The sequence below is a fragment of the Pezoporus occidentalis genome, unplaced genomic scaffold (genome assembly GCF_034315485.1).
Source record: "Pezoporus occidentalis ecotype Australia unplaced genomic scaffold, CSIRO_AGI_Poc_V1 ctg100, whole genome shotgun sequence".
Taxonomy (NCBI): domain Eukaryota; kingdom Metazoa; phylum Chordata; class Aves; order Psittaciformes; family Psittacidae; genus Pezoporus; species Pezoporus occidentalis.
Genome location: NW_026912780.1, coordinates 1,600,642 through 1,618,185, shown reverse-complemented (window position 1 = coordinate 1,618,185; position 17,544 = coordinate 1,600,642). Strand labels below are relative to the sequence as shown.

At 38.0% G+C, this 17,544-nt stretch overlaps 1 protein-coding gene across 1 annotated transcript; it reads left to right on the top strand.

Annotated features, from left to right (window-relative positions):
• The first annotated feature begins 86 nt into the window (after positions 1-86).
• PUS7L (pseudouridine synthase 7 like) lies at positions 87-12,442 on the top strand. The gene is made up of 8 exons (XM_062612473.1): positions 87-1,157; positions 2,079-2,238; positions 3,861-4,056; positions 5,733-5,831; positions 7,352-7,433; positions 9,093-9,370; positions 10,956-11,009; positions 11,641-12,442. The coding sequence occupies exons 1-8, from the start codon at positions 263-265 to the stop codon at positions 11,962-11,964; spliced, it is 2,088 nt and encodes a 695-aa protein (XP_062468457.1). The 5' UTR covers positions 87-262; the 3' UTR covers positions 11,965-12,442.
• Positions 12,443-17,544: the final 5,102 nt, after the last annotated feature.

Below are 17,544 nucleotides of genomic sequence, written 5' to 3'. Positions count from 1 at the left end.
GCGGGTGGTGGTGTCGTTGAAGCGGCCGTCAGTGGCCGTCAGGGGCCGTCAGTGGCCGTCAGGGGCCGTCAGGGGCCGTCAGGGGCCGTCAGGGGCCGTCGGGCTGCTCTTCCTGCCCTCCTCACCTCCGTCTGCCCGCCGGCCTTTCAGGCACCGAAAACGGTAGTAAGCTGAAATTCTTTTATCGCCCCCGCCTTTCCTCGCTGTCTCCGGTTGCAGGCGTGGCGGTGTGTGTCTGTGAGCAGGGGAAGGCAGGGCAGCCATGCTTCCGTCCTTCAGTTACGTGACTGACCACATCGGCTTCTGTGGTACGATCAAAAACTCGCCCAGCGATTTCATAGTGACAGAAATCGAGGTGCCCCAACACTTACTGAGGGGTACTGGGGCTGAATCGCTTCAGAAAGCCGCCGAAGCGCCGCTAGAGCAAAGTACCCCAGACCCGCAGCAGCCCAATGAGCTGAGCTCGGAGTCCCCCGGCCTGTGTGCCGAGGGCTGTCCCGGTGCCGTGCCCAGTCCTTCGGAGCAGGACACAAGCAGGGTAGGAGGCGACTGTTCAGCATCCCCTAACAAAAAGCAGCGCGAGGGTGAACCTGAACTGAAACCGGACCTTGGGGAAGACCATATACTGGATTCCTTACTAGGGAAACCCATGTGTGAGCGGCTTCATCAGTTTGTCTGTGGTCTGAAGGACACATGGGACCGGGACAGGGATGCCGGCGGTGGCGCTGGAGAGTTTTCGCTGGGACCTGTACTGGACAAGAAAAGTCGAGCTAGCCTACACAGTGCTGTCAGGCAGAAATTCCCCTTTCTGGTCACTGTTACGAAAGGCAATGAAATGATTGTGAAAGGGAATGGAGAGTACAGAGAACTTTGTCAGCTCGTGACTGAAAAGGAAACGAGTGATTTCTTTAAGTTTTTAGATGCAAAGCTAGAAAATTCTACGTTTTCTTTTGAGCCTGATGCGGACAAAGAGCACAGAAAAGTAGTTCACCACTTTATCAATAGAAAGTTTGGAAAGCTTTTAGAAACAAAGTCTTTTACTGTGTCAGATGTCAATGATCAGCCAAATATGTCAATTATGGTGCGTTTTCGAGAAAAAAGTTGGTCCAGAAAAAGGTCTGCTGGTGGCTTCAAGGAAAAACAAGATCTTTATACAGGTAAATGTTACATTTTTAGTGAAAGTGTCAGGTATTGTGGTGTTCTTTAGTACAGACTGAAACTCAGTCACTTTTATGTGACATCTAGGCCTGGTTGAGCCATTGTTTATGCTGAAATAAATCATTATTAATGCAATGTAGTTACATCACTGGAGAATGAGATGAATGAATCGAGTTACTGCAGTGATGTTAACACAAACTGTTCAGTGATAACGGTTACATTTTTTTCATTAGTACTGTAGTACTAACTCTGTGTTATTCCCCATGTGCTAGATTTCCCTTGAAAGTAATTGTGGGATTTTAGAAGATGCACCTAGAAGTTGGACTAGTTAGTAAGGTCAAAACTGATTTATGGTCTTATTCCTTAAAGCAATTGATTTCTGATAGACAGTGTTTCTAGCTCAATGCATGTTTGTTGAATGGTGTTTATCAGGTACTATTTTTCATAGGATCATAGAATAGTTAGGGTTGGAAAGGACCTTAAGATCATCTAGTTCCAACCCCCCTGCCATGGGCAGGGACACCTCACACTAAACCATCTCACCCAAGGCTTCGTCCAGCCAGGCCTTGAACACTGCCAGGGATGGAGCATTCACAGCCTCCCTGGGCAACCTATTCCAGTGCCTCACCACTCTTAACAGGAAAGAATTTCCTCCTTATATCCAATCTAAACTTCCCCTGTTTAAGTTTTAAAGGCAGCAGAGGTTTCTGGTTGTTGTTAAAGAGTTTTGTGTATTTTGTATTTTTCTTTCAATAATGAAAAAATTCCATTTCCTTTAGTGTTGTGGAGTGGGAGGACTCTGTCTTTGCAGTTTCCATGCTATTACAGTTTGAAGAGAAGAACCTGCCCATCTGTCATGGCAGGACACCTGTATGATTTACAAGTGCATATTCCTAATAGTTCTGATATGGTTGTTTCAGCGTTCACTCTTCAGAAAGAAAACCTTGAAACACTGGAAGCAATCAGCTTCTTGGCTGCTGAACTTGGTGTTCTTCCTTCAGACTTCAGTTATACTGGCATCAAAGATAAGAAGGCGATTACTTACCAACCTATGGTTGTGAAGAAGGTGACACCTGAGAGGTACTTACAGTCTGAGTGCATTCAGTTTAGCACTTATTTTTATATGTTAATAAGTATTAACATGGTACAATCTTCTGAAATGTTCTTATGGATGTGTCTTCTCATGTGTTACAGCACAGTGGAAATGGCTTTAATATTTTGTGGCTTTAGTGAATATACAGCTTAGTGCTGAAGTCTCCAGTGTTGGCATTTGAAGAAAAGTCTTGCCCTTCTTTGTATTTTTCATAATACAAATATTTCATATCATCTGGTACAGTATCCTTCCAGTTCATGCTTATGGGATCCACTTTTCAGTTTCTTGAATACCATCCACTATCTGGAAGTGAGAAAAAGCCAGTAGTACATGATGTGACAGGTTTCCATGTACTGGCAAAGTATTGTCTTGCGGTCCACATTCAACAACTTAAAAGCTTTATACAGGTACAAAACCAAAGAAAATCATTATACTTTGGACAGATACTGTCTCTGAGTGTTAAGTATGAACTTCTATGATATCGTCCAGTTTAGAAACATGAGATTAAATGAAGAAGCTATCACCAAACCTGAGGGCAGGAAATACATTTTGAATAATGTGTCAATAATACAGGATGTGACTTTCCATTTCTCATTTTGTTATTCTCTGTAGCCGGTTCAGTGGATAAATATATCTGTGTATTAAGTTCTGCCATAGTAACTGTAAAGAATTGTTTGAGGAAAAACCATAACTTATTTCTTCCCAAGCATTAACTTTCTGGTGGGTTTTGGTCTTAGTAACGAAGTAGACTTTACAAATAAAGGAAAGTAGAATGTATGTTTCTAGGATTTATTACTGACAGAAATATATATCAATAGTAAATTTCAACTGCATTTCCTAAGCAATAAGGCCAGTTGTTCAAGAGATAATTAACAAAACTTTACATTAATGTTTGAATGATCAAGCAAAATAGTTAAATGCTTCCAAGCCACAAGCATAATGGGGAAAAGAAATAACATTTATAAATAAATAGTTTTTAACGTTATTAAAATATTGGTTAGAATATAAGTTCTTATGCTGAAAGTTTCCTTTGATTTGAATGACTGTTACTTATACATAAGAACAAAGAGATTGAGTGGATACTTTAAAGGGCAAATACTTGACTGTCAGCTATGTTCCAATTGAAAGCACACTCAGAGAATTGGTGCACTGAGTTTTTTGTTAAGGCTGACCAAGAAAGAGCAATTGTATTTTGGAGTCTGCAAGAGCACATTACTTTTTTTCTTTCTCTTTTTTGTTTTTGTTTTTGTTTTTGTTTTTTTTTTATTAAGAGCAGATTTTTAAACTGAAGAGTAAATTATTTGTTTTTTTCAATAAAAAGTGCAAAATTCCATGCAGTTGCCTTGAGAAAATTCAGTGAATTGCTTGATTCTAATATCTGTCAAGCTACAGGCTGTAAATGCAAATGAAGCAAGCATTGAGAAAGTATTTCTGGACTATAAAATTTAAGACTTCTATCTCTGATTTTGTTTTTCTCATAATAATCTGCTTTAAATCCCCCTTTTTCCTAAGTGTTTTTAATTCTAGTACAAAGGCAAAGAAGACATTTATTAGAAGTTGGATAGCTTTAGTAGGGGTGGTTCATTATTTCTCCCAATTATTTATGCAGGTTGAAAGAAATTGGAAGCAAAATGGAAAAAAAGGGTATCAGAATACACAATGTACATTCAGCATGCCAGCACCTGAGACTTGGTCAGCTGAAGGGCAATCACTTTGATGTAGTTGTGAGAGATCTTAAACACCACTGTCATGACTCTTCGGCAGATTTGAAAATGAGAATATCTGAAGCAATGGAAAATGTTGAGGTAAAAAAGCCTTGTGGTTCCCAATAATGAACAGAGTTTTAATTCTGTGCTGTAAAAACCAAAACAAAACTTTTAAAGAAAATGCTTGAAATAGCACAAAACAGCACAAGTAGCACAAAAACTGTCTCCCAGTGTTGATGCTTTTTACAGTTTTATGTCTTTCCTGCATTACTTAAGGAATCAGAACTAAACCTGCCTTCCAAGGAGGGATCATAAGTGAATTAATTCTGTGTTACAGACTGGAGGCCCTGGAGTGATGCAACAAGACAGATGTGAAATTTAGAAGCAAATTATGGATATATCAGCTATTGTTGCACAGACCTAAGGCTGACCAAAGTGATGGGTTTCACTGTGGCTGTTGACGGGGTGAAAGAATATAGTTACACATGTCAACTGATTGCCTCTTTTGGTCATGTGAGGAACATGCATGGTTGGCCCAGGTGAAAAACTTTAATGGCATAAATACATGTGAAATATCTGTAGCGGAAAAAGAAGATCCCCTGAAATTCAATGGATTTTGATTGCTGTTATCCTTTCCCTTAGAAGAAAACCCCATCATCAGACATTCTTAAACTCTTTCTATGAGTTACTACTCATAGAAAGGAAAAACTTTAGGTGTTTTGTGCAGCAGTAATTTTCTCACCTTATCTTTCTAAGTAATAACCATAATATAAATTACTTTAAGAGCATTAATCCAGCCTTGAAGACTTTAGTGCAAATTACCCATTATGCAAAAGCAAAGTACATTACATGTATTCTAGAAGTTAATTTTCTTACTGAATAAAGCATTCAACTGCTACTTTAGTGCTTCTCTCTCTCTGCTCCACCTGACTTTTTGTTTTGTTTTCTTTTTGTTTTGTTGTTTGAAAAATGAACACAAATTCCTATGGTTGTGTGTCTTGCACTATTAGATTTAACTTACTGGTCAGATGAATGACAAAACCAGCATACGTGTTAAACCAAAAATATGGATTTTTCATCTTCTGTGGAAACAAAATCCTGTATGGGACCTATGGATGTCTGAAGCAAGGTTATAGGGTTTGAACTGAATAACCATTTCCAAAACAAATAACCATTTATCTTCTTGCTCGTCTACTCCATGCATACTTACTATTTTCTAGAAAAGGATGTTCTCATTGGGTCACATAGCTGTGATTTTGCTGCCCACATATGACCTGTACCTCATCGGGAGACTTAAAATCCCAATTAGCAGAAGTGCTCACTCTTGATCTTTACTATCGTAATAATAATAGAAAGGATCTCATGAAAAAAGATGAGTATTTTTTAAGAAAAAATGTCCAACAGTGGTTACTGTTCATTATCTGTGCTAAGCTTCATTGGCTTGAGTAGAGATTTCAGAATCTGTGCACATAAAAAGCTCAATTACATTGACTGTGTTTATAATGATTAACTACATAGAAATAATTTTGTTTCATTTACCTATTTTTTGTGAAAGTAAAGACAATGATAGAACTTGGTTGTCTTTTTAGATGCTTCTAAATTAGTTGCTAAAATATTGTAATGAATCATAAGTCATGATTTTGGTACAAATTGCTTTTGATTTAAAAAGTTTGTATGCATTTTGGATGTAAATGTAGATGTGTGTTGTATGCTTACTCTTACTAATTGTACCTAGCATTTCCATGCTTTTAACATATTTATTCTTTATCTTTTAGACAAAAGGTTTTGTAAATTACTATGGACCTCAGCGATTTGGACAAGGACAAAATGTTCAGACAGATCAAATAGGATTGGCTTTACTGAATGAAAAAATGGTATTTTCATTTTGTAATCTAAGTAGTTACTGTCAAGTTAATTTCACATTAGTGTTGCAGTATATAGTGCTGTAATTGACCTTCCCAGTGATGAATTTCATTTGTGAGATAAGCCTGTATGTGTGCTGGAAGTAATTGCCAGGTCAGTTTTGACAACAAAGTAAGTGTGAAGATATTCATACTGAAACGAAACATCTTTTTTAAACAGTAGGTGCAGCTTTCAATAGTTCAAGAAGTAACTTTTCTGTCTATAATTGGTATGTGATTGTGATCGCCATCGTGCCCCTTGGCAGAAAAGTGACTGCATTCCATAAAAGGTTTGAACACTAAATTAAGCAATCTTTATACAATGTTTATTCATGGTCGTGATTGCATTCTGACTTGTAGCCTCTTATCCTGCTAGGGGTCTATATACATTTTTAAAATGTCACAAGATATTGCATAGAATCGTAGGAAAGGATTTGCTTTCTCAATACCAGAGTAACTTAAATGCTATATAGAAGAGATTGCTGCTTTCCATTATTCCTTGGCTACTGTCCCAACTTCTTATTTCTGAGTGATTGCTCCCATGTAAGCTAAGGAGAGCTTATTTCTTAAGTGATAATTCATAAGATAAGTCATATACTTTTCAATGTATATGGTATAGTACTTGGCACAGGAGTAAAACAGAATCAAACATCACATAGGCAAATGAATACTTGAGTATCTTTTTCATTTAATTTGTTTTGATTCTGAGAAAAGTCAGGAAAACTTATCCTCCAAATCTAAGAAGAATCAAGGTTTGACGACAGCCCATAAAAGTTACTGTTGATGTATCTCATTTTGAATGAGCAGTTGGTACGCATGTGCCAGTCCCTGAAGTGTAATGATTTAAATCTCTAGTCTTAACTCAGTTACTTTTAAATTTAAAACATGTGGGACCTCCTATTTATATTAAAAATGTGCCATTATGGGCTTGTACAGTCCTGTGCAGAAGAGGACAAGAACCAGCTGTCATGGGTTGGTATAAGTGCTAGCAAATTACGTGTCTCCACTGGTGCTGCAAGTAGCAGGGGTTAGCATAGTGTTTTCCCTGTCACAGTGTCATCTAATCTAATACAAATCTACAAAAGATTGTTGTCCCTCTGTGTGAGACTGTGAGAAGTGTTCAGTCTATGTTTTATATAAAATATGTGGGAGGGAAAGAAGGAACCTTCCTGTTCAGGATTCTTGATGGCATTAAAAAGTGAAGGAGTTCTAACTGGGTGTTCGAAAAGAGTGATTGATTTCTCATAGAGCTGTGAAAGCTGCCTTGTATCTTCTGTGTGACTAAACCCTTTCTTTAACTTGAGAAGGAATGGAACCATATTGGTTTGCTGTTCATGGCATCTTCTTTGAAAAGAAGAATTTGACTTTGACTCTAAAGAACTGATATAATTGTGAGAGTTTGCAAAATGTGTTAACACAGAATTGGATGCATGACTGTTTAGTTGACAAATAGTTAAATTTAAAAAATTACAAATTACTAATGTTCTTCAAAGGTGAAAGCTGTGAAGTTATTCTTTACACCTGAAGATACTGATGACCCTGTAAACAATGCAAAAAGATACTTTCTTCGAACTGGTATGTCCCTCTAAATTGTCTATGTATTTTTTCAGGGTCAGTATTGTGAGGGAATAAGGTGTTGCTGCACAGAGAGATACTTTTTATTTTGCTGCTACTTTATAATTATATAATAATATTTATAGTAATATATATAATAATAATATAATAACTTGCAGGTTATTACTCAGTAGAGTTGCACAGTTAAAAACTAGGTGATGATGAGGCCCTGAATATGCACAATAGTGGAAATGTGCTTCTGGTGCAAGACAGTATAGAAAAAACACCATATAGCATAATGCTGGAAAAGACTAAGATAATTTTATCAAAGCATTTCTAGCCTCCTTCCATCTGTCCTTCCATCTGTTTATACGAATGAGGCACCCACCTTATACTCAAAAGTTAACAGATGTGGGTATCTAATCTTGTATCTCTCTAATTATGTATCTCTTCCATAGTTTCCCGTGATCTACCTTCTTTCTGTCTTGAACTGAAATCAACAAAGTATGTCAAAAGCAGAAGTGTGCTGAATAAAATGGTGTTCTATTTACTGGGTTTATCATTCAATTTAAGTTTCTCTCCAAAGCTAAAAATTTTGGAGTTGCTCTTGACTTCAAATACATTTTTTCTTTTTAAATATTCCACATCTATTAGCCAGCTTCTCACTGGAGATTGACAAAGCAGCTGTGATAGCTGGACTTGAAGAAAAAATTCCTGACAATGAGGGTGGTAAAACAAAAACAGATTGCCCAGAGAGGTGGTAGATGAGTCATCGCTGGAGGCATTCAGTGCCAGGCTGGATGTTGTTCTGAATAACCTGATCTAGTTGAATTTGTCCCTGCTCATTGCAGGAGGGTTGGACTAGATGACCTTTGAAGGTCCCTTCCAACCCATACTAGTCTGTGATTCTGTGACATATGGCTTAAATAGACACAGATACATATTTAATTTCACAAAAAAGTTCATATGGATCGTTCTGTGCTGTATGTTGCTGTATGATGCATGGAAAAACATTGATGTAGACTCTGAGAACAGCTGCTTGCCTTTTCCTGAAAGCAAAAGGTAAAGGGCTATGCAAAAGGCTTCATCAGGTAATCACTTGCAATGAGAAAATATGTAGACCATAAGATTTTAAACTTAGAACATTTATATATTGTAGTACAAATCTGATTAAGTGTATTTTCATCTTGGTTGAGGCTCAGGTTTCCCAATGGCCAATGCAATTTGTACCTTTAAAATAAAGACATGGTTTTTACCTCATATGAATACATTGATGTGAAGTAGAGCTTTAATGCTCTTTTACAGCTTGATTTTTAACTTCAGTTATCTGGTCTAAAAACAACTTCAGACTGATGAAGAAAGTTTCTAAAGAAAAAAAAACAACCTCCCCCTCCCCGCAGCAAAATACCAAACCCCAAATGCAGCTAAACTGAATATAAGCTAGTTTAGTTTATACTGCATGAAACAGAATAGAATTCATGGGACTGTGTTGATAGGCAATTTGTCTAACATGACACATTGAAGGAAAGGAAATAATAACCTAAAGGTCAGCATAAAGGGGTTAGACTGACACCATTTTTCCCCTACCTGATTATTTCATCTTCTTAGGTGTATTTTTCCCTGGTACATAATATGTGAAAAATCAGGGAGTACTTACATGGTTATTTTTGTTTATATCAGAAGATGCAAAGGGTGCGCTTGTGATGCTGCCAGAATTTAAAGTGAGAGAGAAGATGTTGCTACGAGCTTTACATCGCTATGGTGTAAATCATGAAGGTTGTACCAAAGGATGGCTCAACATTCCTCATTCCATGCGCATATTCTATGTCCATGCTTATTGCAGTAAAATTTGGAATGAAGCAGCATCATATAGGCTGAAGATTTATGGTTCAAAAGTTGTTGAGGGTGATCTTGTTTTCTCAGAAGAAAAAGATGAAAGCATTTCCCTGAATGACAAGGTGAGTCTTCACAAAATAGGTCTTTTAAAAAAAAAACCAAAAGCTTAATGCAGTTGAATGCATACTTAGACACACTGTAATGTTTTTATTTTGGTTCATTCATTAAACTATTTAATACTAGTTCCAAAGATGAAAAAAGTGATGCAGCTTTTTCTTATTTACCATGAATGGGCATATAAACTATGAATGTCAGAACTGATATCTGTAAGAATTTAGTCTGCATGACATATCACACTCATCTTCAGATCTGACTAGGAAAAAACTTAAGGGTGGACTGTGGGTGGGCCTATATTACCAGTCAATTCAGTCTTGAGTCTTTCTGGGTCAGATCTTCCTGTTACATATAATGAATGGTGAAAGGTGCATCAGGAAAGCCCATGGTCAGGCTGAACTGGCAATCTCATTGCAGGTATGCTGCTGAAGCATGTTTAGCACAATTGGATGGTGGGTCTAAACTGTTAGCAGCAGTCTTCTTAAGAAAAGTAGTAAAGGGCAAAGGAGTGCTTCTGCTTGCTCACAGCGCACCCTGGGTGCTGGGCATGGTGCCATGGGTGAGCCAGTGAGCAGAAGCCAGCGGTAGAGTGTCTGTTCCCAGGTCTTGGCATGCTGAAGTCCATTCTGAAGCTGCCTCTCCTTAAAGGATTAGCAGACCTTTTATTTTTTGTGGAAACATTTGAGTCTCTTCTGCCATGTAACAAGTGATGGGACAAGAAGAAACAGTCTCAAGGTGTGCCAGGGGAGGTTAAGAGTGGATATTAGGAAAAATTCCTTCACTGAAAGGGTTGTTCAAGCATTGATACAGTCTGCCCAGGGAAGTGGTTGAATCACATCCCTGGAGGCATGTGGTGCTTAGGGACATGGTTTAGTGATGGACTTGGCAGTGTTAGGTTTACAGCTGGACTTGATGATCTTAAGGGTGTTTTCAAACCTAAATAATTCTATGATTCTTTCTCCTGATCATCAGATAAAGCATAGTATTTTGCAGTGTTTTACTGCAGATTTCCTGGGTGTGAACATAGGCAGAACGTGTCTGATTTCTTTTGGGTGAACATCTTACAAGTTTGAAAGTAAGAGCATTTGAAAGGTTACTGAATAACCTCCAGTCCCCGTAGAGAGGCTTCTGTTTCCACTGCAGTTTTTCTTCATCAGTATTTTGAGAGTAAATGTTAGTAAAACAAGTAGATCAAATAAAATGAGAAGCAGAGGTAGCAAATTCAGTATTGAGTTACTGAGTTTAATAATAGCTCTATTTCTATTTAATATAAAATATTTTTCTTGGTTATTTTTGCTTTTGCTGTTGTAGCACAAGATTGCATTGACACAGTTAACTTCAAATTCAAAGAATATGAGCTTGGAATGATAGTTTGCTAAGTAGTGGCATCAGGAAATATTTAATGCAATGCCATTTACCAGTAAACAAATTACTTTATATTAAGCATCTCTACTGTTTTTCATACCTGAAATAGATTATTGTCCTTATCAAATAACCTTAGGGAGGTTTGGGAGTGCAGTGCATAATTCCTAAAATAAAGTGGATGGTTTATTTTTAAAAAAGCTTTCTTTTTCTTCTTAAATGTCTTGCAAGGTTCATGTAGTCAGTGCTGCAGAAGAATCGGCCAACAAATACTCTATAAACCAAGTAAGTCTGTATGAAAAATTCTGAGTTGTTGATCTCTTTGTTTAAATGTTTTGTTTTAAAAATAATGGGATTAATTTAACTGGTGCAGTCTTCCATGCCAGAAAGCACATTAAAGAAAATACACGTGAACTAATCTCCGCTCTCATAACAAACTAGAGGAAAGAGTTTTTACTTTGCAGTGGAAATACGTACAGTGTCATTTGCAGTGTGGTACTTCAATTTATCTTGAAGCTGAATGTAGATACTTAGAAAACTTTTTCATTCTACTGGGTAAAACACTCAAGAGCAGCTGACATTCTAGTTTTTGAAGGTGCAGGGTGCATAGTTGTGAATTTTTACAGAGGCAACTTAAAGTCTTTACTGAGGTGTCTTTCCCAACATGTAAGGAAATTCATGTTAGTATCTTTCTAGTTTGTTTTAGGAATTCTGGTTCACTGAATATTTTTCCTGCTTTAACTACATCCAAGATACCTGCTTTACACAGCTTCATTTCACAAGAGAAGCTGCTGTTTTACTATGTTATGTCCCCAAACACAAGATATAGGCACATTTTAAATTATAATCACATTTATTTAAAGGGGATTTGGTGGGCTTTATTTCAAACATATTTGTCATCTTTTTTTCTTTGAAGGTGGTTCTTCCAGTGGTGGGACATAGTATCAAGTATCCCAGTAATAAAGTTGGCCAATGGTACCACGAAAGGCTTTCTAAGGATGAGCTGCAGATGTGCAAATTCAGAGTGTCTCCACTACAGCTGAATATACCTGGATGCTACAGACCCATTTTGAAAAAAGTTCAGAATTTGTCATATTATTTTGAAGTCAATGAAAAAGGAATCAAAATTGAAGACAACCATCTGAATGAATCAAAAGTCTCTCTTCATATATCATTTGACCTTGATCCTTCATGTTATGCAACAGTTTGTTTAAGAGAAATAATGAAATGTGACTTTTAAGATTGCAGTTAATGAAAGACTGTAGGAATATAATACAATGGTGATATGTTATGTATAATACCAGGAAAATATGGCAGAATAACAGGTTCAAGCCAGGAACGGGAACAATTCGTAGATTGAGATTAATAATGCTTAGGAAAATAAGCCCACTCAGAACCTTTAGAATGTCCCAAACATTCCGAACCCTAAATGGAAACCTTTGGATGCATTGGAGTAAAACTGTTTTATGCTAGGCAGGTCTAACAGAACATGAAGAAACTATGGGCTGCAAGCATGTATTTCATGTTTGCATAGACATCTGCCTTGCAAAGTTAAACCCTGGAAAAATGTTTGCAATAAAGAAATGCACCCTTTATTTCATAATCTTTGTTCATAAAGTGGTTTATGCTAAGTGCCGTTCAAGCAATGTTACAAGTTGCAGCCTACAGGTATCTAACTGAAAAGTTGCTGTACTGAGGTGCGTTAAATACATTATGGTTAAGTGTTAAAAGTCCTGAATCAACAGTGACACATTTGATGAATCCCCCAACTAAGTTAATGCCAAGGATTGCAGAATTAAGTTGTGCGTAGCTGTGAGTTAGAACCTATTCAAGTAAGCTGATCAAGATGAGGTGAGTAATTAACATAGCTGCAAACCCATTCAAATAAAACCAGACCCCTGTTTTACTGTTTACAGGACTCTATTGCTGTGAGGTATTATGATAGCAAAAATACATTAATGGAACCATCCCTGGAAAAAAAGGTTTTGTCTTTTTTTCTTAATTAAAAAAAAAATAAAAATCATTGTGATAAAATGAGTGGATCTGTGGAAAAGGGGGAGAGCGGAAAATGCCATTTACTTTAATGAGGTGTTTGACACTGTCCCACAGTATTCCTGAAACCAAGTTATGACATTAATGTCTGGATGGGTGAACAGCCAAATGGGTAAAAAAGGGGATTGGATGATGCAGCTCAGGGAACAGCAGTTAATGGGTCATACCTTACCCAGAGTAAGTACCACTTGGGGGTCTCCTGGGCCCCATCCTGTTCAATGTCTTTGTCAGTGACCTGGACGAAATGATGGAATTTCCCCTCATAGAACGTGCAGATGAATCTAATATAAGCGAACAGATGGAATTCTGAAGGATCAGGCTGCTGTTCAGGCCAACCTATATGTGCTGGAGGAGCAGGCCAACAGGAACCTTATGACATTCAGCAAGGATGAATTCAAAGTGCTGCCCCCAGGAAGGAAGCACCCCTACAGCAGCCAGACTGGGGAGCAGCTCTTTGGGCATGGCTCCGGGAGACTGGTTGGCAGCTGAACATGGGCCAGCTGTATGCGTGGCAGCAAGGGTGACCAGCAGCCTCCTGGGACACAGAAGAGGGAGGCAAGGGATTATGTCTCATATTTCAGTGCTTTTTGGACCACATTCAACTTCTATGTCCGTTTGTGATCCCCAGCACAAAAAAAGACATGAAAAAATTAGAGCAAGTTCACCCAAGGGTTTCCAAGCTATTTGAGGACTGGAGCCCCTGCCGTTTGAGGAGACGCTGAAGGAACTGGGCTTCTTCAACCTGGAGAAGACACACCTTAGGGGTGGAACCAACAGCAGCTTCCCAGTATTTATGGAGAGGTTAGCAAATAGGAGGAGCCAGGCTGTTCAGAGCGGTGCACAGCAGGAGAACAAGAGACAGTGAACATAAATTTAAATGAAAACTTTTAAACTTTCCCCCCATGAGGACAGTCAGGCTGTGGAACAGGCTGTCCAGAGACTCTGCAGTCCCGTGTGAGGAGGTTTCTGAGACCAAATGGGATAAAGCTCTGAGCAACCTGCTCAGAGTTTAGAGGTAACCCTAATTCGTGGAGGCAGTTGCACTAGAGACCAGAGGTCTGTTCCAACCCGGATTACCCTGTGTCCCTGCACAGGACATTGCAAGTGTTTATTCAATCTGTAGATGGCAGTATGACTACGCAAAATCTACTCATTTTTGGCGAGTAAGAATCAGTAATGTACATTGAATTCTATTTATGGCATCAGTCTTTCAGTTGTTGCTAACAGCTGAATAAGGTAAATCTCCAAACACTGATAAATAGATGTAGAATTATAGGAACAGGAAAAACAGAATTATAGAAATATACTTCACATGATTTCAGTGCTTGTATAAAACCATAGCAGTGAAGGATCCAGATAATTCACTGCATCACTGGAGAAGATTACTCCATAAGTCTGTATCAGTAATTAAAAATTTGACCCTTAGCTTTTGTAAGGGAAAATAGACTGTCATGCAAACAATAGCTATAGAGCCACTGCAGGTGACTTACAATGCTTGCTGTATTACAGTGCTTACTATACGCCTCAGGTTTATGGCATAGAGCCAAACTGATACAAAAATTCATTTCCCTGCCATGACCCATCTGGGACAGCTTTGTTCCTGTCTTCACTTGTCAGTATCACCTCTTTTGTCTTTCACCTGCCCTTAAAAATGCCCCTCTTCTGGAAAATGATTTTAAAATCAAGTTGTTTTGGTACAGCACAGCTCAAAAAGATTTGGTCTGTGGCCACTGACATGGTAAAATATTCCAGTGCATACAGGAAGCTGCATGCAGCTGTAATGACCAGAAGAAATAAATTAGCACTGAAGTTCTATTTAAAAAGACTATTGTGGTCTTCTTCAGTGTTGCTCAAAACAGCCTTGACAACTATCTCATCACATACAAGATTTGAATACAGAAAGAATTAGAAGTTGAGCCTTGATGAGGGAAACCACAAAAGGTCAGATTAAAAGGTTTTTGACTGAAAGGCATGCTATTTTAAAATAAAAGATCAGAAGGTGGTGTTAAAAGAGTTCCCCTATAATAATTTTAGGCTCATTTGTCAGTGCTTCCATTGAACACTAAAAGGACTAATCTTCTTAAACAAATCACTTTTTCAGCAACTTTAAGGTGAAAGAGCTAATTATGTGTGTCCATGGATTAAATTCCTGTAGTAGAAATGTTCTACTAGGGAAAAGTCAGTTTGCTATTAAAGTCTTTATATAGCAAACATCCTTCTTATTTCAGTTGGCATTTGTTTGTAGTTAATTCTCTTAATCCTAGCAGCTATTTTGCAGGTTTGTGTACATGAACAACTGAATCCAGAGTTTGTGTAAGAGCAATAGTCACCTCCCTAAGTATAATCTATATAAGCAAAACATCTGTGCCCCTGCATTTAGAAATGATCATCATTGTGCACTGATCTGAGTTTAAGGAAAAGATAGGTGTATTAGTCATCTCTCATGTTACTAAGCACTTCTATTGCCACCATCCTTTTCTGAGAAGCCTTAGCACTTTGCTAATACTAATGAAGACAGGTCTGACTGTTTCTAACAAAAGGGGTTCAATGGCAGTTGATTTTTTTCAGCACAGATGATAGATAATTGGGCATTTGAATGGGAAAAATGCAAATGTTCTGAATCTGTGAAATCCTATTACTTTTAATTCATTACAAATTTGACAACTAGTATTATCCACAATGAGAATGTACAAATTTCAGGTCTTTCGGAATGAGGTGGCTTAAAATTGCATTCCTATCATAAAGGCAGTTCAGAAGCCAGGTAGGTGTGTGATTATTGACCCAGCTCACTCATTAAAACTCCATTAACTTCTCTCTTAGTGGCAGTGCCTGTCAGCCGGTGATTTGACCTCTTACACCCAGCTGATGAGCATAAACCTCCTTTCCTTTCTCTTGCAGAACTTTTGCAAAAAAAAAAAAAGCTCAAGGGAACAAGCTGAGAAACTATTAACACTTTCCTTTCTTTCATTCGACAGTCACCCCTTGAAGCCCACTGGTTCAGCTCTAGATCATTTTCAGAGGAAATGAAACCCAGAAGCATGTTCCAGCTGCATGCCAAGCACCCAAATGGAGGAACAGGGATCCAAATGAGAAGTTGGTCACTTGGATGGCTTCAGACCATATACAGGGGTGCATTCTGCTATGAAGTCTAAACAACATTTAGCTCAAAGTAAAACCACTGAACCACATGTTGTGTACAGATAGGGACTTCAGTGCTCCAGTATGTTAATCTGTTCCTGTCACACGAAAAAGCTTGCTCATGTAGGCGATGTTGTATTCGCAAGGAAGGCAGAATCAATTAAGTCAGATGTTTGCACCATCTGGAGTTACTTTATTCCGCTTAGCAAAAGTTAGCCTTATATTAGAGAAATTTAAATGCATTTTCAGCTTCTGCACAAATATTCCTACCTGCTTAGAACAGTGATGTTTTTAATTAACTTTAGAAATGACTGATTCAAAAAACTTGGTTTTATCTGTCTTCCAGAATGTTCCTGCACTTCAAAACCTAGGACACCCTCTCCAGCTCCCAGAAAATAGCACTTTGTATTTTTTACCTTCAGATCTCTGTTCATATCTCTACTGATACTATTAATAATAAGTCAGATTTCTGATTTTCAGATTTTTGCATAAAAAAGAATTGTAGTAATACGTGGACAAACCATTCACTTGTGAAAGCAGGACATGAATCATTTAGTGATTTCATACTGATATTATATAGAAACAAATACATAGAATTAAACTGGATATGAATTTAGTGCTCTACAACTCCAGTGACTTGAGTCAAGGTTCAGTCTTGTCATCCTGTCTGCAATGGTTCCTGTAAGTGGGTATGTAGGAAAGAGTAGAACAAGAGAAGTCCATATGGTATTTATCCTCTACTTTGAGTTCAGGCAATTTCCTGAGCCTCAGTGTTTTTTCTGTATAATAACTCTCAGTGGATTTCTTTCCCAGATATTTCTCATCTTCCCTTAAATATATTCAACCTCTTTTCAGAGTTCCATGTTTGATACCTGTTGTACAAAGAGGCACCTTTTTTTTTTGTTGTTGTTGGTTTAAACTGCCTCCTTCTGACTTCATTTGATGATCTTTGGATCTTATATTTCTATACAAGGAACAGTAAAGACTTTATCCATCCTTGTGGTACTCAGCCATTTGTATGCTTCCCATATCTATCCTTTCATGTAAATCAGTTGCTTACTACAACTAAGCAGCTATGCAGTCTCTGCTCCTATGGAAGCTACTCCATGCTTACAATAATTTTTGTCCTGTGAACTTTTCTTGGGTTTTAGTATGGCCTTTTGGAGACGAGGGATCTAGAACTGCACACAGTTCAATTTTTATGGTATAGATTTCTCCACTGACATGGAGTATTTTTGACATTTTTGTTTTGTCCTGCACCTCTCCTATGTGATTTCCTTTTTGACACACCTTTCTTCCTCAAGCACTGAAGTAACGTATTTTGGGAACTAGGGAACATAACCCCAGGGTTCCACCTCAGAGTGGTGATTTCACCCTGAAAGTCTGGTGAAAGCTCATTATTTTATGTGTGAAGTCAGGATTTGTTTTGTCTGTGAGTCACTTTGCATGTGTCTACACTCTAAATTTCATCTGCTGTTGTATTACCCTGTCATTAGCATCATGAAGATTTTCTGCAGTTCTTCACACTCTACCCTTATCTTTGTTACTCTGAGTAATTCAGTATCATCATCAGTCACCCCTGTTCTTCACCCCTTTAATACACACACTGAACTGCATTCCAGGGCTCTCT

Bases quoted from the DNA above. Each gene is read 5' to 3' on its own strand.
- PUS7L (XM_062612473.1), top strand. From the start codon at position 263: ATGCTTCCGTCCTTCAGTTACGTGACTGACCACATCGGCTTCTGTGGT. The intron at 9,371-10,955 runs GTGAGTCTTCAC...ATGTCTTGCAAG, and splicing joins GCATTTCCCTGAATGACAAG to GTTCATGTAGTCAGTGCTGC. The intron at 11,010-11,640 runs GTAAGTCTGTAT...TTTTCTTTGAAG, and splicing joins ACAAATACTCTATAAACCAA to GTGGTTCTTCCAGTGGTGGG.